Source organism: Melospiza melodia, chromosome 12 (assembly GCF_035770615.1).
Source record: "Melospiza melodia melodia isolate bMelMel2 chromosome 12, bMelMel2.pri, whole genome shotgun sequence".
NCBI classification, from domain to species: Eukaryota; Metazoa; Chordata; class Aves; order Passeriformes; family Passerellidae; genus Melospiza; species Melospiza melodia.
The window spans coordinates 13,383,403-13,406,587 of record NC_086205.1 but is presented as its reverse complement, the minus strand read 5'-3'; the positions used below and the strand labels follow the sequence as shown (position 1 = coordinate 13,406,587).

General features: G+C 40.7%; 1 protein-coding gene across 2 annotated transcripts in view; it reads left to right on the top strand.

Moving 5' to 3' along the window:
• PID1 (phosphotyrosine interaction domain containing 1) overlaps window positions 1-23,185 on the top strand; it is an 85,062-nt gene that overhangs the window by 21,540 nt on the left and 40,337 nt on the right. For both annotated transcript variants that reach the window (XM_063166861.1, XM_063166862.1), the window contains exon 2: window positions 11,658-11,804. In XM_063166861.1, the coding sequence (XP_063022931.1) occupies window positions 11,658-11,804 (147 nt within the window). The remainder of the gene's footprint in view (window positions 1-11,657; window positions 11,805-23,185) is intronic.

The window sequence follows — 23,185 nt, the reverse complement described above, 5'->3', positions numbered from 1 at the left end:
GTGAGTTTTTCATTGCAAAATTGAGGCTGACCAATAGAGAAATGTCACTAGAGATTCATATTGAATCCCTGTGTACATTCATCCATCTGCCTTGTATTTACAGTTTACCTTTAAATGTTGGTTTTTTTTTTTTTCTTTTCTTTTGGCTAAATTACTGTCCTTGACATCACTGAGTATGGCTTGGAGATCTTTCAAAGAACTGTATGGCCATTCTGTATGCAAATACCCTAGATAAGCAGGGGTGAGAAGCCATCAGCAGGGCTGCAGCATGAAAAATTTAATGAAAAAAATGAATTATGAGATTGATGACCCTTGTACTTAGTGGTCAGAATGCAAGTAACAAGAGCTGCAAATCTGGGCAGAAAGACATGCTATAAAAAGCATTATCTCAAGATTAAGCTATAGAGGACACATTTTTGCATGATAATCTGCTGGATTTATTTTGGCACTTATTTATTTGTGGTGGTGATGGTTATGAAAGTGGAATTTTTAGCAGTCTCAGTATAATTATAGAGGTCTGAATTTGTAAAGCTGCTCAAACATTTTGCATCCGAGTTGAGTATTTTCTTTCAGCCAAATATATGCCTTTTCTTTATTAAAAGATATATATATATCTTGATACTTTTTTCCTCAGAGGAATGACTAATAGGTATTCACAGGATTCAATACTTTAATATTTCATCAGAGGCCCCTAAATTCTTTTATTCCCTTCTCTTTCAGGGTAAATAATTCAGATTTCAGCTGCATCAAATTTGATAAAAGCCACTCTGTTAACATCTGCAGAACTACATCTCTGTCCTCTTTGAGGGTTGCTGGAATAACTGCATCACTAATGTTTCAAAGTTAAATTGAATGGGGCAGAGGAGGAAAACAGTTGGGAAATGCTGGGCAGGCACTTAATTTGTTTTAATTTTGTTGGTTCTTTCACATCTGTTGAACTAGCAGCCTGACACAGGCAACAGGAGTCTGTAAATGTAGTGGGTATTCAGAATATTTCCATCTTGTACTATAGGAATATATTTTGGATCTGTATCTAGAGAAACTCGGGGCTGTAACATCATAGATCCCTTTCCTTGAAACTTGATGTTCTATATTACTTCATTTGTTCTAAGCTTAAAATATGTTAAAACACTGCTTGCAATAATTGACAGGATTTGCATGAACAAACACTTGATAATAATAACTCCTCCCCCCCAAACAACCCTCTCATCTACATTCCTGTTTCTATTGCAGCTTCATTTCTCAAAGTTGAGCCCAAACTTGAAAACACAGGGTTTTTTTTCTATGCAGAACTATTTAGGTTGTAAAGTGGCTGAGAATGGATCATGTTTGTGGTGGTGAGCAGTCAGTGGAGGGGGGAAGAAAGCTGAGACTGTACTGAGATTAAGGGTGTTCCTCTTTGTTGCTGGGTGGAATTCTTTATTCTGTAGGTCTTTTGCGTGTAGAAACTTTTAAGTCGTTGCTGTGTTGAACAAAGTTTGGAGCAGACTGGACAAAAGTGAGAGTATAATTGCTGGAGACAGAGGAAGTAGCTTTCACAGCGTAAAGAGGTTGAATGATGATCCTTGTACATGCCTGAAGTCTTCCAATTCTGGCCTTACTGGAAGGGAACACTTGGATAGTTTCAAACTTATCTGTTTCCTTTAGTTAAACAATTCATGATTTCCATCATTCAGTGCAGTTAATTTCATTGGCAATGTTGAAGTGTAAGACCAAGACAGTTACTTCTCTAAGTAGTGGTAGTAATTCTTCATGTAGGTGCAGGTAGTAGCACACGTAAAGCAGCAGTAAAGATGAGGGTAGTTCTGTTCCTGTTGAACTTCAGATTGTTTTGCCAGAGATTTCTGTGGAAGCAGGGCTGTTTTTTTCATGGCATATGAGATTCCTAAAGACTGGGATTTGGTTATGAATGAGCACGTGTTTCCAGAATGGAATTACTTGGAATGAGTTTGTTTAATGGATTGTGGGTTCCTCCAGAGTGACGTTGCAGCGCCTGTGTGAGGACTTAGCTCTTTTTAATTGGTCCCATATGTGCTGGCAGATAGTATATTAACCATGCCTGGAGGGGATAAGGGCATCTGGTTGAATCTCATGGTGCATATTTTATTTCTTTTCTGGAGGGATTTGCTTTTTTTTCCATGGTTCTTTTCCCCCCTCTTTGTTCTTAGAACTGTAGATATGTGTATATATATATAACCACTAGCATTTTGAAACTTAATACTCAGCTGAGGGATTAGTTAAGCTTCTGCAAAATTATCTGAACTTTGCTGACAAGTAAAGAGGAAGAAACTGAGGTTTTATAGAGAAGCTGGAGTTTCTGAGTATCTCTGAGTTTGAATTACTAAATTGCAAGAAGTCAGAAGCTTAATCTCTGTCTTGTCAAGTGCTAATGAATTGTTCTTTGAAAACCAGAAAAATGGAAGCATCAGAAAAGATTAATTACTTTTGAAAAAACGATGCAGATTTAACCTTTATATCTGGAGGATGTGGGTATTGGAAGGCTGTCCTACCCATGGGCCCTGTTGGCCTTAACAAAGGGGAGCACCAGCCTCAGCCTTTTTACTTGACTCTTTCTCAACTGTACAAAGCAGAGTAATTTTGCATCTGGCTGTTTTGGCTCAACTTAACAAGTAAGGTAGTTGCAGGAGAAACAGGAATGTAAATGAGTTGGTCTGATTTTTCTTTTGTAAAGGTTTCTTGGTGCAAATCCTGTCAATTATCCAACTGTAAAGTTTTGCTGAATTAATGAGACACTTTGTAGAAAGGTATTTTTGATCACTTTCTGTAGAATCCCTCATTTCTGATGTGGGCTCTCTAGCGTACTACTTTTATTCATGGCTTAAAGAAGTGGAAAGACCTCCTGTGTGAAGTTGCCCTGGGGTAGTGGTTGTGTATCTGCACTGCAGCGGGACCCAATTTTTGTCTATATTCTGCATTGTGAGCTCAAAGGTTTGTATAGCTCTAATCCTGGCAGAGTTCCCCCACGATGAATAATTTGCTGTTGGAGGTGGGAAAGGAGCAGTGTTGCAGGAGATGAAATGCCTGTGGGTGTAGTCAGGGCTGGGGAGGTTCCTTGAGACGGGGCAGTCGTGCTGGCCAGACACAGCTCCCCAGGGATGCTCTGGGGCAGGCCCTGATGGTGCTCATGGGGATGTGTGGCAGCAGGGAAGGCTAAAGCCACCAGGCTGCTTCTTCATCCCATGCAAGGGCTGAGGAGGCACACCCTGGTAAAGGCTTCCCAAAAAGGCTGACTTGCCAAAGATGCAGTCCATTCCCTTGGAAGTGGCTTGTGTCCATGGGAAATAAGAGGAGCCCTTCTCAGAGACCCTCAGGAGTGCCAGGTTTAAATCTTGGGGGTGGTTCTGACCTGGAAAAGGCAATGCTGTACATTAGCATCAAAGGACTCGGTGATAAAATAGCTTTAGAGGAAGGAATGGATTCTCCTTATTTTCTAGCTGTAAATACAATAATTAATCAGACCAGAAATTATTTGATTTACATTTAGCAATATGTAACCTTTTTTTGTCCAGAATTTGTACACTTTGTTTCTCCACAGTATTAAACAGTCTTACTTGTAGCAAATAATCCGAGCAGATTCCTTGTTTGTAGCACATGCCTTTGTCACCCAGTCCCTGTCCCTGTCTCAGAAAATAAGTTAGCAAGGCAAGAGAGGTGTCACTGAACTACATAACTGCTTAGCAAGTTATTGCTTTATTGTAAAAAATGAAGGAGAAGAGTGGCAGAGTGAAACACTGGTTTTGAAAGGGCTGCATTGCAGAATGCAGTGGCTGTCTGGCAGGTATTGTCTGAGATGGGCTTGTTGTCCCAGGCACTGAGTGAGGATAAAAACTTTTTAAAGCATCCTCTGACACAGACATTATTGGAAAGCCTCCAAGGGCAAATTGAAAAAGCAACAGCTGCCTTCATGCTGCAGGATTCCATTGTTTTAATATTGGGCCAACTATACCAAATAATACATGTACCGGAAACTCATGTTAGGACAAAAATATGTTGGAAAGCAGCTTAGGGGTCAGCTCAAAATCAAAGTGAATGAACTTGACGTATCTATGCTGCTGCGTGCTCTGTTTTGTTCTTTCTCTTCTTGTCAGCTCCTATTTCTTTATTTCTACTTTTTCATTTTCTTTTCTTTTTTTTTTTTTTAACCATTTGCCTTGTCTTGGACTTGTATTTTGACTGGCATTTGTCCTGAAAATTGCTGGAGCTGCTAAATTCTTCTGCTTCCACTGAGAAATTCTGGTATCTTTGAAACTGTAATCTAGTTTAAAATTCCAGAACTAGTTCAGTTGTGACAAACTTATTAGATTTTGAGAGTTAACAGTAATTTCTGGGGCCGAAATTTTGGTGGTAGTTATTTATGAGAGCAGCTCTGTTGATATATTGGTCAAGATTTTTTATGCTTTATTTCTATTGATGCTAAAAAAATGTTCTTTTATAAAATATATATGCCATGAACACCAGGCATTGGAAACTACAGCTTATTTCAAAATATATTTTACAGTCATCAGTGGGTAAAAGACCGTAAAAGCCCAAATACAAACATATATATTTAGATGTTTGTCTTCTGTCCAACATGCCTAATTTCCGCTGAAATATTAACCTGGGAATTTAAGCAGTATAATGTAGAGACTGGTGAAAGAACATTTTACTGTGGTACTGTGACTTTTTTTCCCCTCCTCCACTCATGTCCTAGGGACGTCTCATTTTATTTTCATGATTTTGAGTGTCCTGAAATATTGACTCCTTCTTTCCTACTCTGATGTGGATCTCTGTGGTGAGGCTTTATGTTCTGAGCAGTTGTGACTAAACTGAGAACTTGATCTCTGAATATCTTGTATGCTTAGATTTGTTTAGGTTGGGGTTTAGTTTGACTGATGATAGAGAGATGTTAGAGGATCAGTCATGAAATTCTCATCTGGCTCTGAAGTTCCCTGCAGTTTGGAGGGTGTTTGTATCTGGGACTGTTTTGTTTGGGCAGCAATCCTGCTGATTGGAATCACATAAGCTTGGCAACAGAATAGGGGCATTCAGCCAGAGCAAACTTGAAGTACACAAGGTCTGAGAACAAAACGTTTCACATGAATTAAATTGTGAGGAAACAGAAATTCTTTAAACTTGTAGGAAAACAAGGCAATGTGAGCACCATCACACAGGCAGCTGTGTGATCACAGCTATTGATAAGGAGTGCCGGTTCTAGTTACGAAATCTTGATAATTTTGTGTTTTTAAGAGATATGTCTTACCACCACAGGAAGAAGAATATTCCCAAGAAGTTGGTGTCAGAGTGAGATGGAATAATTCTCAATACTTGCATGCAAAGATCCAGTAGCATCTTCGCTGGAAGGCTTTCTGACACTCAGCTGATTTAGGTTTCCTATGTACTTTGTCATGTACTTTTTCTGTCTGCAGTCTTTTATCCCTTTCCTTTATCTATTGTTTCTGTATACTGCAGGTTTTTCCATCAGAGCTTTATCCTTGGCTCCCTCATGACCCTCAGTAATGGCAGAAGTGCAGGAGGGGCCCTGCCTGGCAGCTTTGCTTGTAGCACTGCCTCTCTTGGTGCCTTCCTTTCCTGAGTCTCATGCCCTGCTTGCTTCGGTGCCATCTTCCTCTTGCTCTTCTGTCATAAGGATTAGAGCTTATCCTGCCAAATGCAGATTACTCCTTCCTGTGCCCAAACTCTCTGTGCCACCCCATCTCTCTCCTATGCTGTCTGCTGGGGAGGGTGGAAGGAGCATGGGGACATGAGAGGGGAATGGTGGCAGGCACTGGTTGGGTCTCTTATGTGCAACCATGTGTGGTCACTGGACGTGTGGAGAGGGGGAAAAAGTTTGGTTGGTTTTTGTTTTTGTTTTGTGGAACATTTCCCAGATACTTTGTCCCAAGATTCTTGGGGGTGCCATGCCCTCAGCCCACTGAGTCATGACAAGTTGTGCCATGGGCCAGTCCAAGCTCCTCTACTTACAAATTGTATCACAGGGTGCCTGCAGGCAAGCCTGTCTTACTATTTCCACATGTTGCCATTTCTTTGTGATTGAAAGGTGAAAATTCAGATATAATAATATGATTTTTCACATAAATAGCATCTGTTACCTGAAAGAAATGGAGGGGATTTGTGTTGATAGGCTGGAAAAATATAGGTCTTGAGATGCTAGATGAGATAAGCTTTTAATAACCAGATTTCTGGATTGGTTTCAAGAAGGTTTCTTAGGATGGATACCTTGAGTAGAGTTGTAACATGGTCTTGGGTTTGTGCATGCCAGTTTTGTGTTACAGACCAGGCTGCTGATGGGATGATTTCTGACTTTATCATGATAAATTGCTTCCATCCTTTCTGTAGTGGGTTTTATTGCAGTGTTCAGTACAATGTTTATATGAACTGCTACTAAAGGATAAATAAATAAAGCACGATATAGTTTAATATGGGGGAGGGAAAGCATTTATATTGTATTAGCAGTATTTGTTTAACAAGGAATGGATTAGAGATGACATTTATCCGTACTGGACAGATTGGCTTTAAACAAAACAAAGCCTTGAAATGGATCAGTTTTCATATAGATCAGAATTGTCCTTTCCTTGCTGAAAAGCTGGAGGCTTGGGGTTGGGTAGTCCTCAGCTCACAGCTGTGCTGGTGTAACTCATGGGGAAACCCTAGTGCTGAAGGACTGTTGTGTTGTCATCTCCTCTTGTACCTACAGACTGGACATGCTGGTAGTCAAATTCCACTGGGAACAGGCAAAAAGGGACCTTTGTACTTTCTAAAATTCTCTTGCAGTTCAATTGCAGAGTTGGTTGTGTCCTTCCTCTCCTAGGCTGCTTTTTCTTGCTGTAGGTTGCAGTTGAAAAGTTCTGGGTTCATTCAAAACTAAATGGGTTTCAGAGGTAGAGAGGTACTTCTGCTGAAATAGTAAATTATAGATATTATTTTTAATTTCACTTTTATCTTTTACTGATGCACTAACATGGATTTCATCTGGGAATTCCTTTGTAGGTGCTGTAGAAGGATGAATTACCCAGAGGATTGCTTCTTGCTCTGGCAGATCCCTCTTTCAGAGTCTGAACTTTTAGAATAACTCTTTCTCATAAGTTAGCATCCTGTCTATTTTGGGTTTGGATTCAATGTGCATCTTTGGCAAAATTGGCCAAGTGCAGGTCATCTGGAAATGTGATGCCAGTTTAGACAGTCATGTGTTGATTGTAATGCTGATGGTAGGAGAGACTGGGGGATGAGGGCTAAGGTGCTGAAGACTCTTCTTTCAATCACCATGTTGCAACCCAGTCAACCTGTAAAATGTATTTATTTTGCTTAACTCCTGTTGCTGGATTACAGATTACAATAATTTACAGTCCCCTCTTTCTTGACATTTATTTTTAAACTCCAATATATAACCCTTTCTTAGATTTTTGAGTTTGCGCCTTTATTTCCATCAGGAAAATTAAAAGATCCACTGGGCTTGGCTGCTGAATACTCAATATTGTGAACAGCAGTGACTGTTTTGTCAAGACCTGAAGATGAAGAGCATTATTATTACAAATTTCAGTGCATAATTTTCTCCTCCAAGTCATGTTTCCTTGCATGGAATCATAGTTATTTTCTCCAAGATATTTGGCCTGAGTTCTGGTAGTGACTGTATTTTTGCTGACAAACTAAACTAAAACTCAAATGCTGTTAATTTTTAGTTTCAACTGCAACAGAAATTGTGCCTGAACTAAATATGCAGCACATAAAATTTGCAAGTTGAATGTTCTGAGCTAGTTATTCTGGAGCTGATGTGTGACTGTTGAACTGATAACAAAATATACGTTAAACAACATAGAAGTTCTTGATTCTTACATTCAGTTAACTGGTAGCTAAGTGTGTTAGTGATGACAGGGTTTTCACTGAAATAGAGAGCACTTTGAGGGTCACCAAGGAGGAAAGAGTCAGTACCTCTGTTGTGACAGTCTTAGCCAGTTATGGGTTTGGGCTGCCAGTTATGCACCATTTGGTTTTCTTCTGCAGGGGGAAAGGATGCCATTAAGATGGGTAAACTAAGCACAATAAACTGATGGAACTTGAATCCTTGAACAAGCAAAACTATGGCTTTGAATTAAGATAATTGTCCAGTGTTATTGTCAGCATTACTTCAATTTTGCTCTGGATGATGTAATGTTCAGCAACTAGTAAAATACAATGCTAATTACAGGACTAATGCTTTCTTTGGCATTTAAGGTATTTTCATTTATGTTACTCCTTGTATTTCTTTCAAATTTAAAGTCATATCAGTAGCACCATCTAAATGGATACAGAATGAGCCATGTGTAGTTTTGAGCTGTTGGTATAATCATGCCAGCTAAGAAAATCCTCTGATGATGAATTTCAGTATAAGAGCCACCAAATGAACCTAGTGGTTCTGGCACATGAAACATGAATGGTACAATGTTCCCTGAAACTTTATTCACTGGGTTGCCAAAGCCATGCTTTTCAAGAACTTAGTGAACTTAAAGCACTTTAAAGAAATATTTAGAGCTCACAGCAGTGGAGAGTGAATGCCTTTTCTCAAAAAATACCTTGGCTACTGTTATAGATCAGCTTTTGCCAACAGTTTCTGCAGGAGATGCCAGGTTGGAGTGGAAACCCAAGAAATGGGTTCAGCAAAGCACTTTATCCTGTTCTTGGCTTAAAGCACATGAATAATCCCATTGACTACCCACGTGTGCTTTACTGTGACTGCTCACACAGCGAAAGTCAGGCACGTGTTTAAATAACCTGTTTATCTGGGGGTTCCTTGCATGATGTCTGCTGGCAGAGATTTGATTTTCTCATGGCAGCCATCACATGGCCTGTGCAGGAGCCCAGCGTGGTCTGCATTCGCCCTGTGGGCCAAAGCAAAGGCTATTTCTGCCTCCACCCCCAGTCCTTCCTGCCCTTCTCTGGCAGCTGATCAGCTCTTTGCTGCCAATTGTGCTCTCGTGTTTTTGGCACCCAACTGCTCCGTCTTGCTGCTCATGCAAGTTTTGAGTTGCCTTTGTAAGGCACAGAGTAGGCTTTTCCTTGTTTAAGATTGTATATATGGTTGTTACAACATGAAAAAAAAAGATAGATCATTGCTGTAGTTTTCTTCATTTTGGTCAAATTGTGCCCTTTCTGTCAGTAGCCCCATTAAAGTTTATAGAGATGTAAGCAGAGTAGAACAACTCTTTTGCAGGTCCAAGCTCACTGCTCAGGAGAGCTAAATGGAGTTTTTTACGTCTGTTGTCTAATGGAAGCTCCATTCTTTACTGGAGAAGCCCTGTAAACTGATCTATAGAAATAGAGCTCTTTCAGCACTCAAGGGAGGGAAAAGTTAAATGCTAGGAGAGGTTCTTCAACCTGATTATTTCACACCATTATCTCTGTTGATCCAAAACTGGTTTGCTTGGAAAATAGTATGGCTTAATAGTACATTTTCTCCATCTCTGCCTAGCTCTCCCATCCCCCTGCACGCACAAGACAGAGCAGAAAGCCCTGGAGGCAGCATCTCCCCAGGCTTGAAAAGGAATCCTTGCAGGGGAAATCCCTGTGACCTGTGCATGGCTGGGCCTGAGCTCCAGCACCCTTTGCCTTCTGCATTTTTTCTCTTCCAGAAATACAACCTCAGCAGCAGGTTAGCAGACCTAGAGCCTATAGGTAGAAGCGAGTCAAGCTGTAGGAGACAGCAGGGAGTCAGTGGGACCAGCCAGCCCAGCTAGTAAACAATGATGCTCCTTCAAACATAGCATCTCAGACCTTCCACTTGCTTTGTACTCACCATGGCTTCTCAGCTGCTCTTCAGCCTTTGCTAAAAGCTCCACTGGAGAGGGCCTAGGAAACTCCAAATACAAGGCTGTCAATTGCAACCTAAAGGTAAAATGAAGTAGGTTTTCTCAGTCAGTTTAGTAATCCTAGATGTCAAAGAGGTGTGTTATCTTCAGAAACATGTCAGAGAATATTCTTTAATGTATAATCATCTTAAATGGAGTACTATTTTGCTGGAGCTGTGTTTGGGGGAGTGAATGGGGTAATGTGTAATATGTGGAGATGAGCAGATAAAAATAGTATGAGTGCTTCACTGGGATGAAAACTTGAATGCTTGCACAAACACCACAGAGGCCCTAAAGGATTGCTGTTAACAGGGTGTAACTTCATGTGTGAAATAGGTAAACAAGTACTATTTTCACAGACTCTTAGTGTATATGCCTTGAACATATTTCTTAGAGTGTTTGAAGTGCTGTACTTCCAGTGGCATAACAATTATTAGACCTAAACACTGACAAACTAAGGACTGAACTGTTACAAAAAGTGTCTCAACAGGTTTTCAGTTGGCACATGATAAAGTATTTATGATCTGGTAGCAAGTTCATTTTCAAAGGAAATTCATATCCACAAAAATCCACAGAAAACCAGCACAGTATCTAAATAGTTGATTCATCCCCTGTGTATAAATAAAATGTTGAATAGACACTCTCTTCATCTAAAGTACAGGACTGAACAACAAGGACCTGTGTTGATTTCTAGCTCTGATAGAGACTTCTTGCATGGCTCTGGGAAATCACTTAGCATCTCTTTTTCTGCAAGCCAGACCCTGTAATGCTTGTCTGCCTTGCTAAGGTAAAATGGAGACTGAGAAAAGGAGTGGCTGCAAAGCAAGTTAAGGATCTCCTATCAAGAGTCAGTGCAAATGGTTTAGTTTTGATGAAAGTAATCTGGAACCATTGCACATATATCTAATAACTGCTTCTTGGTAAGGGTCAGCTTATGAAGTTTTTATAAAGTCATATTTCTCTAGACAGTGCTGTGACATGTTACTATCTTGATTAGTTCATATCTGCATTTTTTCTCTCTTAGATAAGTAGTAGCATGTGAAAATGTTCAGTTTTTCAAATAAAGGTCCATTCAAGGAAGCATCGAAATGTTAAAAAATTTCTCTTGACTTCCCTGATTCCACAAAATTGCCTTGGAAGTCTTTTGAGGATTGACTTTACTAACTCTAAGCAATTGCTGAGAAACTTTTAATTTGGTGATTTTACTGTTCACTTGGATAGTTCTTCACCTAAGCCTGGGGAGTCTGTTTAAGGAAGTGACAAGTTTTGAGTGACATGTATTCACTGGTACCGGGAGTGACATTTACATTGGAGGCTACAGGAACTATTACTTACAAAGAAAGAGAATATAAAATTCACATGAAAAAGGCAAACCAATGAGGGATTCAGCTCAGTGGGAATGGTAACATCTACAAAGGTCACTGGGATGAGATTTAAGTACAGAGGAAGGAGAAAAAGTTCTTTTAATGATCTTTGATCCCCTGTTCTTCCTCCCTGTGGACATTAGTAGAGGAACTGGGTCCATAACCAGCTTTATTATATACTTGCAAGGGATCAGAAGTTGAATTTAGACCCTTTGTGGAGCATTGTGAATTGTAATGAATTCTTTCACTTTGTGTGTGTATGTCTTTTTTAATTAAAAATAGCCTCCACATTGCTGATAGTAATGAATGCTCTTAAGTCATAGAACTTGATAACTCTCCCCAGGAAAGCTTGTGAGGCATTGAACAGCAAGTGAAACATGCAGACACATCCAATTTTAACTCTCATTTTTTCTGTACTAGAACTGGGAGTAATTTCTTTTCTTTTTCTGTTTAGCACTTTCAGACCATGTTAAAGACTAAGTTGAATGTCCTAACTCTTCGTAAAGAGCCGCTCCCGACAGTGATCTTCCATGAACCAGAGGCCATTGAGCTGTGCACCACAACTCCCCTCATGAAGACCCGGACTCACACTGGATGCAAGGTACTCAGAAGTGTAAACTGGAGGAGTGACACCACTGTGGAGGTGTCCCATGTGATTGTGAGAACTCTAAAGAGACCAAAGTTACCAACAGCATTCTGGAAATTCCATTAACTGCTACTATTACTATAAAGTTTCTGAATCAAAAAAGTCATTGAGTGTTTCTGACCAAAAATTTTGGTTTTCAGGAGGAAAAGGTTTGGGTTACATGTCATGATGCAAATTGTGGAGGATTTCTAATAGGCTGTGATCAACTGGTTGTAAACACTGCTGGCTGTAAACACTGACAATATTTCCATAAGGACTAGTGGGGTTTTTTATTTTCTTTGTTGGTTTGGGGTTTTTAAGATTAAAAAAAGAAAAAAGTGAACCAGGAGTCTTACTTCTTCATTTGGTTAAGCAACAAGATCAATCTGCCCTGTTACATCAAAGAAGAGCTTCTGCAAAGGCTGTTCCTCTTTTAAAAAGTTTAATGGCTTAAGAGCCTCGAGCGTGTTCTTCTGTGGTAAGAAACCATATAAAAATAGGAAACAAATCTGCTCTGTTTGCATCTTTTCTTGGAGTAATTTTCCTTGATGACAGAGCTCGCCTGGCCTTGCAGAGCCATGGGCAGCCTTGCAGACTGAGCTGGGTACCAGTCTGGCCTGTGCTGCCATTTGGGGCTTGGCAACCAATTCCCCTTCACCCATCCTGGCTGCCAGTTGCAGGGAGTGTCCACCTGCCCTAGAAGGTCTTGGTGAAAAAGGAGAGAACTGGGCTTCAGACTCCCCTGCTCTGTAAAGTGTTAACTCCAGGAGAGCTGTTGCTGGATGCTGTGTGTGCTGGGTAAGATCCAAAGTGCAATTAAATGTTCCCTGCCATAGTGTGTACACAAACACGTGCACACAGACACTCTTCCTTGCAGGGGGATCAGATGTGAGTGAAGTGGGGTTGGGAGAAATTGCTTTCCCCTGCTTCTCTTGGCATACTGTACTTGGGCACCCCCAGGCCTGGCACATGCTCAGCAAAGTTTCTTGGGAAGTGTCACTTCCAAAGTGTTTGATTCTCCCTGTCACAATAGCCAGGAACAGGACTCTGCTGCTGGGTGTTGAAGCAGAGCTGCCCTGTGCTGATGCAGAGGAATGCAGGGGAAGCAACCCTAATGTGCTTTGTGTGGTAGCTCACAGCATCTGCTCTTCCATGGTGCTGCTTTTGTCCTTTATGTTGACATCTAGTGAATTTTTATAGAATATTAGTATGATCAAAATGGTTCACAGAGTATCTGGCTTTCACCCCCAGTGAGAGAGGTCAGGCATAATAATGCTTTCTGAAATCAGTTTATCTTTGTGAATGTGTATAGAATTTAAATGAAGCTTTTTATTCAACTTGCAGTCCTTCAATTGGAAAGGAATTGCAGAGAAATGTTGAACTCCTCAATGAAGAGAATCTCATTCTATATTTAGATCTCTTTTATTTATTCATTTATTTTTCCTGTAGTATAGCATGGTAGTGCTGACTAGGGAGCATCTACCACAACTCCTGTTTTCCTTCTTGCATTGTTTCTCCTTCTCCCCTTCCCCTGTAGCTACTTTGCCTCCTGTCAGTGCTGGAGTTTCACGATGGTGGTTTTGGGGTAGTGGCCAGGCTCTCCTCAGGTGATTCAGCTGTTGTGATTTTCAGTACTTCCCATGTGTATGTTCTTCCTGTGGCTAATAAATTCTCTCCTGTTAATAATTGAAAGGCTTCAATTTTACCCAGTCTCTGTAGTCACAACCTCTTTCTTTTCCCCCTCATTTTTCCTGACAGCTGTTAATAGGTAATTAACTTCCCTGTCCTCTTTCCCCTCCAATTACTCGTTTTTTGCTGACTGATACAACAGTAGCATTACCATAAAAAAGCTAGAATTTTATAATTTGATTTTTTGCTTTGGCTGGTCTGATCAATTCCTTTTATTCTGGGTGTAAGGCAGGAGATGCTGTGGTGTCGCTGGTACCACCAAGCCTGTCTGGTTCTGAGACTTGGGCTTTTCAGGCAAGAGCACAGCATCCAGTTTCTACTTGCTTTCATGAGTCACACTTTTTTGGTCCTTAATCATTTTATTCCTCCTGACTGAAATCCCTCCAATTTTTCTATGTAATCCCATTAATGAGATAGCATCATTTGTCTGACAGAGCTCCAGACATCTAATTGTATTGCACAGTTTTAACATAAGCCTCAGCTGGCACCATCTTGTTATGGGAACTTGACACATGCAATTTCTTTGCTGTTTAGAGGTCTGGGCATTGGTTTTCTGATGTGATTGCTCTTTTACTTGTCCTTTCATCACAAGGCAGGCTTTTCTTTTTGCTTTCATTTGCAGTTAGCTGCTGAATCTTGAAGAAAAAACCTTTTTTGCTGAGGTGTAATCTCATTTAGTAATTCAGTGGGGTGATTTTAAGAATAGCGGGGAAATGTCTAGTGTAAAGTAATCTAGGGGAACCCCCATCAAATCTGGAAAGTTAAAGAGTTGAACAAATTCAAAGAGCTTTTATTTCTTGTCCAGTTCCACATCTGATGCAGCTTTGTCGCCGTTGTGGTTTCTGAAATATATTTCTTCACCTATGACAGAAGGCTTAAGTCTCATTCCTTCTGTAACTGCATGTCTACACCTTCCTGCTTGGATCTGATGTGCTTGTTGTCCTTCCCACCCTTCTAGACTCATGGGCATGGTTTCCCTAAGCAGGAGCAATGGATAGTGTTAGCACTGATTTGCAGAGCAGAGCTTTAGGTACACACATTTGGGAGTTTGTGGTGCTGGTTCCTCAGTCAGGTGGGTTGACCTGGAGGCTGTATTTCCCAAAGGGCACCTTCTTTCCTTCTTTCCCTCCTTGCCCACCAGCCCTGTTTGCAAGTGGGGAGTGACAGCCCTGGGGTCAGAGTGGTGCAGCCCCACGCAGCAGGCAGCCTAAACCAGAACAGGATTTCTGGGTACAGTAAAGTACACAGCCTCTGCTTTCTCCTGGGGATCATTTGCTTTATTTGAGCTGCAGTGTACAGTCACTGCAGGCAGGTCTCTGGCCCGAGGAGCTGCAGCTTCTCATCCTCCTTCAGCTGAGGATGCCAGGGCAGGGCACTGGGGTGCAGCTCCCAGAGAGCTGCCAATTCTCTGGGACACACAGCTGGGGACCTGTGTGCATCCTGCCTCTTCCCTGCAATGGGAGGGGCATTTCTGAATGCTGGATCACCAAGGGCTAAGGTCAGCAGCTGCTCCAAAGAATGAGAACACCTAACTGGCTTATTGTATACCTGGAAATGGCAAGTCTCAGTTTAAGGTAAACCACCCTTTCCTGGAGAATGACAAAAAGGAGTGAGAATAACTATTTTCTTGGTAACTGAACCACAGTTTCAATCCCAGGTTCTGATTTGATTTTATTTTAGTAGAGCGTTCATTCGGGTAGGAGTGTAATTTAGATGTGTGTATAGAAAAATGCACCCATTCCTCTTCAGATCCTAAGGCTTTCAATGAGACTGTGGCAGTCCTGCTTGTAGGTATTTCCTGTCAAATGGGCACTCCTGTGTTTCAGCTGGAAACCTGCTTGTTGCTTATCCCAGCACTAAGTACCACCAGATGGAAATGCAAAATCTGGAGTATCTCCAGAAAATAAGTTACTTTCTACTCAGAAATGCCTGCCTTCTCCATGCCTTTTAAATGATTTTGTTTAAGTTCTGCATGGTTTGTTCTTCCTTAATGTCCTAATCGGCTTATATTGATTCTAATGTTTCTTGATTTCTGTCCCTCTGAGCCATGGTGGTGGCATGAAGAGAGCTGCCTAAATTACTTTCTCTCTCCTGCTGTAGCTTTTCCAGGCACTGGTGCAGTAATGCAAAAGGACAGAGGTTAAAAATGCTGTCTGCAGTTTTTAAAGTGGTGTAGTAGATTTCATTTTTTTTTTCCTTTTTATTGGAAGACTCTTCAAAGTGAGGTCAGTGCTGAATAATCAGCACTGGGTCAGGCAATCTTATTCCTCCAGTTCCCACCAGTGGACGAGCTTTTCTCAGCAGCCTCAGAGGCCGAGAGGAGCACAAACGGTGCAAATAGTTGTATTTTTAAGAGTATGCTTTAATGAAATAGGAAAATATATTTTAGTGATATGGTACTTACAGGAATGATACTTGTTGCTTGCCTGTCTTATTGGATTGATTTTGTGAGCTTATTAATTCAGGCTTTGTGGAAGGTAGGATGTGGCAACCTCTGTGATGGTGTATCCTTATTTAAGATGGATGAAAGTCTTGTTTAACAATTTGTATAAATGGCATTTGTGAGGTAATAGTGTTTAAAAACGAGTCTTGTACATACTGATAGAGATTTAAAAGAAGACAAGAAGTAACATAAATAAATAGAGGTTGGTTTCTCAGAATAGCTTAATAGCTTCACTCCCAAAGCAAAAAGGAAGTGTTTCTTGTCCTAAGCTGGCTGCAGGCTGGTGATGACAGTGGGGCCAAGGCCACAGCTGGGCTTCTGTGGCACCAGTGTAGTGTCAGCAGTTACACAGCAAACTTGACTGGTGTAACTCTGATGCTGCTACAAGTTTGTCAGCCTATGAACTGGGTTTGGGGTGTTTTCTGGGACAGCTGGGCCCTGCCTGAGATGCCCCGACCTGTGCCTGCCCTCCAGCAGCAGCTCTGGCCCCTTCAGCAAAGCCACAGCCTGTTGCCCTTGTTCCTGCCTTTCTCCTGGCTTTGCTGGCTGCTGCCAACAGCTTTCATTTTCCCTTTGTCTCTGTCTTTCTCCCATTTTTCTTCTTTTTTTCTCAAAAGTAGCTTTCACCATTAGAGACAGTTCCATCACCTGTGGGCCCTACTAATGAATCTCCACACACACGAAATTGTCCCATGTGCTTTGAGCAGCAGGATGTACAGCAGTGCAGCAGAGACTGGAAGTTGGGCCTGCAAGGGCTAAACAGATAAATGGGGACACAATTCAGCATCATAAAGTCACCCTAGGACATAGGGGAAAGCTCATAATAAGCTTATAGGATGAATAGAGAGTAAGATTGATCGTGATTTAATTGTGATCTGTAGAATTACAATGTTTCTCATTGGAATACATATTAAAAACCCCTGAAACATTGTCTTAAAATTGCCCTCCTTGGTTTGATTCTAATTCCTTGTGTAAGGCAGTCATTTAGGAATAATGTCTTCTCAGATATTACTGCCTATTTTTGGTTTTCTGCCTTGTTAATTTTGATTGCAAGGGCCTTGCAGCAGGACTGTCTCTTACCACATACTTGCAAAATACCCCATTTCTACTCTACCCTACGTGCCTCTGTAGCAAATTTAGTAATGCTGTATTGTTGCTTTTATTGGTCTTTGCATTTTTAAACTCACAATGTTGTTGCTTTTTTTCCTGTAGACCAGACTTTCCCAAGCTGTTTTCTCCAGCATTTCTGGCCTATGCAAGCTCTTCCACTGGTGTCCCATCCTAATCAGCTCAGCCTGTGGTGGCCAAATCTGTTACTATTTGAGCATTCAGGGGTACAGTGTCTGCTGGGCCTGGAGCCCCTACAGCATCCAGAAAATGTTTAAATGAGCCATCCTCCCAGTTTCAAACAGCCCATACAGCATGGTTTTGGTGGTGGCAATTTCAGCCTCATTCCTCTTCCCCTTCATTGGTCCCCAATGCCTGAGTTTTAGCTCTGGGTCACTGAAGCATGGGCAAATGGCTTCCCTCTGATGCCCTGTAATTGTGTTACTGTTATGGGTTGGTTTTGTGTCTTAATCCTGAATCAGACAAAACTCAGCAAGAACACTGTCCCTCATGTCAGTACTCAGAGACCAAGTTACCCTTTACTGGTTTAATGTGCTGTTGACTCAAATTGCCTGAAAATGCATCCATAGCCTCTCTGGGAGGGTAAAATCCAGATGACATAAATGGGTAGTTAAAAATCTTGTGTTTTACTTAAATTTCCACAAATAATTAAAAAAGCCTACTCCTGTTGAACGTTTATTGCTCTTTTGGCTACTGAAACCATAGCAAATTGGAAGCTGCATATATTCTTAAAACCACCTCACTTTATACTTACAAAACTTAATGAAAGTGTTCTCTTTGCATCTATAGAATGGTCAAGGATGATTGGTTTGAGTGCAGCTGTAACTATAAGTCCCACTAGCTGCCTGGTCTTCATTACCAATTTAAGATTATATTAATATTGTAATATGTATATTATATGTAATATATATAATATATTACATATATATACACACACATACATATATGTATATATATATACATATATATATTATATATTATATATTATATTATATATAATATATGTAATACTAAGATGACCATTAACTTTACTAAAGAAACAAATTAAACAAGTGAGAAAAGCTAATTGTATCATCACTCCCCAGCCTGCTGTTTTCCCCCTCATCTTTCATCTGAGTCGAAAGCACAGAAGGTTATTTTCTTCTTGCAATTAAAGGCCTTTTATTAAAGGCCTTCTACTGTTATCCTTAAGCATTACTTCTTTTGCATTGTGAACTGAGAGATTATTTTTGTACTTCTTTCTCCCCTCATAAAATGACCCAAAAGAACACACATGACTTCTTGCATAGGGCAAAACTTAGTAGCTTCACTGTATTTAGATGTTGATATAGTGCTGGTTAGTGAGAGATTCAGAGTCTGTGAGGATGTGTTTTCCAAAGGTGAAGTGCATCAAATAAACTAATAACCCAACAAGTATGTTATATAAAATGAAGTATATATATATATTTTGTTTAGTGTTATAGAAATAAAAGAAAAAAAAAAAGAAAAAGATGAATCCTGAAGCTGTGGAAGAATAAATTGCTTGCAGAAACCTTGAAATATTACTTTATTGGCTGCATCTTGTTCTAACATTGAAAATGGAGAGTTGCATGTGCTTATTTCTGTTTCAAAACATGCCTCTATGGCAAGGCCCTACCTTGTACCTGCCTTGTACCTTGAAGCTGCTGAGTTCTGCTGTGGGCTCTGCTGTGAGCAAGGTGAAATGAGCTGTGCAGGATGGCAGCAGGCCTCAGGCAGCACTCACTGCAGGGTGTTTGACACTGGCTGCTCTCAGCTTAGGAAAGAGTCTCTCTTGCATATGATTTTTTTAATTACATGCATGGAAAACCCATTTGTGTCAGTGAGAATTTATACTTTAAATGAGTGCAGAGGATCTAATAGAAACATGAAGGGTAGATGCAAGTGCAGAAGGTTGTTAAAGCATCGTAATGCTTCATTTCCTGATGTCCAGGAGTCTTAGGTGGAGAATATAAATTGGGTAAAGCAATTTGAATTAATCTTTAACTGAGCCTGCTTTAAATAGAATCTTCTGCAGTGTTCAGTTTTCTGTGTTGGATGTATTTTGGCATAACTTTATTTGCTTACTGCTAAAGTGGCATTGTAAGAATAATGTATACTGAGAGTAGTGGAAGTTATGTCAGATATGTTGGTGGTATTTGGTTTTTTCTTAGCATTTGCACTGGTGACATTTTTCAAGCCATGGTTCAAGTAAAGGGCATCTTGTTATTGAGGAAGTTCTTACATCCCATCTAAAAATGGTCATATATTGCAGTCAGTTTCATATTTCTGCTTTAACTACCTTCATAGCAAAAAGTATGTGTCTGTTTTCTGCACATGGTGGAGCAACCCTGCTCTGAATATATGTATATTAATTAAAGGAAATAAGTTTTGCCTATTTCTGCTTCCTTTTGGATTTTCACTGAGAAAGCGTGTCTCAAATAATTTTAAAGAGCTCCATTAAAAGAATAAGACCATCACCTTGAGAGGAGAGCTCTGGTGTCAGGCAAGATTTCTGGGAGCTGGCCTGCATGTTTGTGGCCAGCAAAGGGCTGGGAATACCCTGATTGCAGAGCCTTCTTCCTGTGGTTCCCCTTGGGTTTGCTTCCAGAGGGAGGGAGCTCAAGGCTGGGTGTTGTCAGGAAGATCAGGCATGAATTGAGTTTCATAGAGATGTGTGAAAATGTGCTGGAAATAGCTCTGTGTGTGTGTGCACAGTCCCAGGAGGACTGGAGGATTGGAGTCCCTGCTTGTTGGGCTGCATTGAAGGCTTCCAATTGCTGTGGGCCCTGCAGACAGACCAGGCACCTGGGAAGAGAGTCCCCCTGCCCCAATGCAGCCAGTTTGTGTTGAGGAGGTCTCCTCAGTTCCTCAGAACAAGGCTCAGGGTCCCAGGCTTTGTCTGAACAGAGCTGTTCCCAGCACTGCTTTGTCTTGCACAATGAGTAAATAAGAGCAGAAAGGTTGCACTGGGTAAGACAGACTTAGGTCAGATATATGCATGTCTGAGCCTATTTTCTTTGGCAGAAGACTGTAGAAAATAACCCCTAAACAATAAAATCCCCTTGAAAAAGCCAAGGGTATACGAAGTCACAGCATCCATTAGTATGTTGTGCTTTGCTCCTCCCCTTGGTGCATGTATTTCATTATTTGCACAACAATTGTGTACATTGCATTTCTTCTTACTGCTGTAGTTCTGCCCTTGTAGTGGATGCATTGGGTCCCAGTGAAGAAAGTGGGTGAGAATGCATGATATGGAGCCTGGGAAACTGTTTTTAACTTAAACAGAAATCCCTTTGGTTGAAATCTAGCACTTCCTCTGGCTTCAGAGCTTTGACATTATTAGTTGCCTTTGATTCAACAAAAGCTTGAATGGAAAGTCATCGACCCTTGATTTCGTTAGCAAATGGTATTTATCAGCAGAAGTCATCTAAATCAAGCCTTTTAGTGTAAAACAAGGCACTAAACAGTTTATATTTCATTCAGTTATGGAAGAGATGGTGATTGGCATGCAAAGAGCACTGTGTAAAATGCCAACATACAGGAATTAAAAATGCTCTCTGTGACTTGGTTAGGAACAAGCCCTGTCCATTCCTGGATTCCCACCCTTGCTTGTTAAAGCAAAGGGAAGCTTGGGGGGTACTGAGGAGGCCAGACACTGTGTGCAGGTGAATGCCCAGTCACTCTTCACTGAGGGAGATCTGTACATCTGCAGTATTTCTGAACCAGAAAGATCCTCCAGCCCCTTCTGAACCAGCTTTGTTGTCTCCTGCTGTTCAGCTGCTGTTCTCTGCCAGCAGCCCTGTTAGCAGAGGTCAGATCAGCTCACCAGAGCTCGGGGGAAAGCTGTGTGGGCACACTGTACTGTGGATAAAATACACAAGAGGAAAACTGAAAAAGACGATGAGAATTAAAATGCATACTTCTATTAAGTAGTAATGCATTGAATGAAGGTACTAAAAAGCAATATATATTAATGGAATTCTTTTGATGCACAAAGCTCCGCAGAATACTTCTGTATCTTGAAACACAAATGTGAGTTGTTTCATCAGTTATAGAAATACCACTTTTCAGGGTACTCGGAGCTGTTGTTTAATTATAGCTGTCTTTGTAGGAGATAACCAAAATAGTTTTCTCTGAAAGAATATTTAAATTTCAAAACCAATTTAATCTCTCTACAGCAGGAAATATTTAAGTTTTGAAATTCTAAATTTACCGAATACCTTAGGAGATAATCTTCAATTATACATATATACAATGTCATACAGCTTATGCCAGTAATTTCCAGCTTTTGCAATCTGGCACAAAGCCAGGACACCAGTGTGAAGCACAGTGGCAGTTGCAAGGTCCTAGATAGCTACAGATGTGTCAGGGTATTTGTTTTTTATGTTGCAGAAAATATTGCGTTCATTGCAATTGTTCAGGCAAAGCCTTCTGGTCATAGGAGCTAATTGCTTCCATAATAATTAAAGTTCAAGTATTTAAGACCTAATAGCTTTAGACATATAAAAATTAAAATGAGATTGAAATTTATTATGTTGGCTAGGCTGAGCAGATGCTGCAGTCACTGTCAATTGTTTTGTTCTAGTGTGTCCTTGAGAAATGTTTCCATCTTCCTGTGGCTGTTGCAAGGTAAGGATGGAGCTGTGGTTGTGATGCTGGAGAGCACAGGAAGCTGCTGCTTCTCCATGGCCCTCGGGGCATTAGGGACCCTGCTGCGAGCTGGCTCTCAGGAGGAGGAGGAGGAGGCACCCTTCCTTCATAGCACAGGAAGTTATTCAACAGAATCAAAAAAAATCTGGTTCTGCGGTTGTTGCTCCCTGGTATTGTTGAAATGGGCCCCTCCCCACTCACCAGCATGAAATGTGCTGGGAGAGGTGTTGGCAGATCTTTTCAGAAGTGCTTTTTCACAACAAAGGCATGTGTGCTTATTCTGTGAAGGTATTCTGTGTGGCTCTTCCCCTGAAGCCATGGATATTGTTTCTTTGATTTCCATTAGAATACTGCAAAATTTGCATTTGGCACTGGGTACCCACTGCTCAGGCTAGTTTGAGCCAACACGAGCCTTCTTGGGAATTTGTAATCTCTGGTTACAGCTGTACCATGCCTAGACTCAGCAGTGCTTATTTGGGGGCCAGTCCTGAGCGCTGAAAGCTTCCCACTGGAGCAAGTGACACTGGCAAGCAAGGAGCTGAAACTGGATTGCAGATCCATTCTCTGGCAGATGAGGTGCCAGTGGCTGTGTCTGTAGTGCACGGGCTGCTGGAATGCAGATTAATGTTGCAATCCAAAATGCTTTATGTCATAAGAGAAAGGAGGGTCCTTTGTGACACCTCTGTTTGTTAGTTCCAGAAGTAATCCTGTTCTCCTTGTACTATTGCAATATATTCTGCAATGCAGTGTGATGTATAAATGTGTTAGCTCAGAAGAGAGAAATTTTTCCATTCCAGGATTTGGATGTCAGTGTGTGAGACTAATAACTTTTTATTTATTTCATTATAACATTATTTTCTTTGCATAGCTAATTAAAAATTCATAACAATAACCATCACAATGCTTCTGGGCAAGTTGAACACCTGATGCATGCTGTCTATTGCTGATCAATTACCTTTATTGTAAGCTGTTGTGAGTATTTGACTTGAGGCTGGTGGTAATTCAGTAAGCTTTCTTCTCTGGGACTCTAAGTTGTATAGGCATAACAGGTGCAACAGAATTTTGGTGGGTTTTTTTTTCTCTAAGAAAGGATACAGATCAAGTTTAAAATTTATAGTCTGGTTTGGAAAATGAGTAAGTACTTCTAAGTTAAGAACTTGCCTTGTATTGCTAACTCAGGAATCTCTGATACTCACCTATAGTCCTTTCACAGCAAGATCCTATTAAATGATACATATTGGCACAGAAGCAAAATACTGAATTTCACAGCAATGTAAATTTGGAATTAAGTTTATCTTGTTTTATCAGTGAATGAAAAATGTTGGATTAGTAGTACCCTGTTAACTTTGATGAAACAGAATACCCACTGAGGCTGTGGTCCATCCTTTTTGGAAGATGATGGTTTTTTGCCTGGTAGATATTAGGGTTGCTTTTTGAGTGCTAGAGC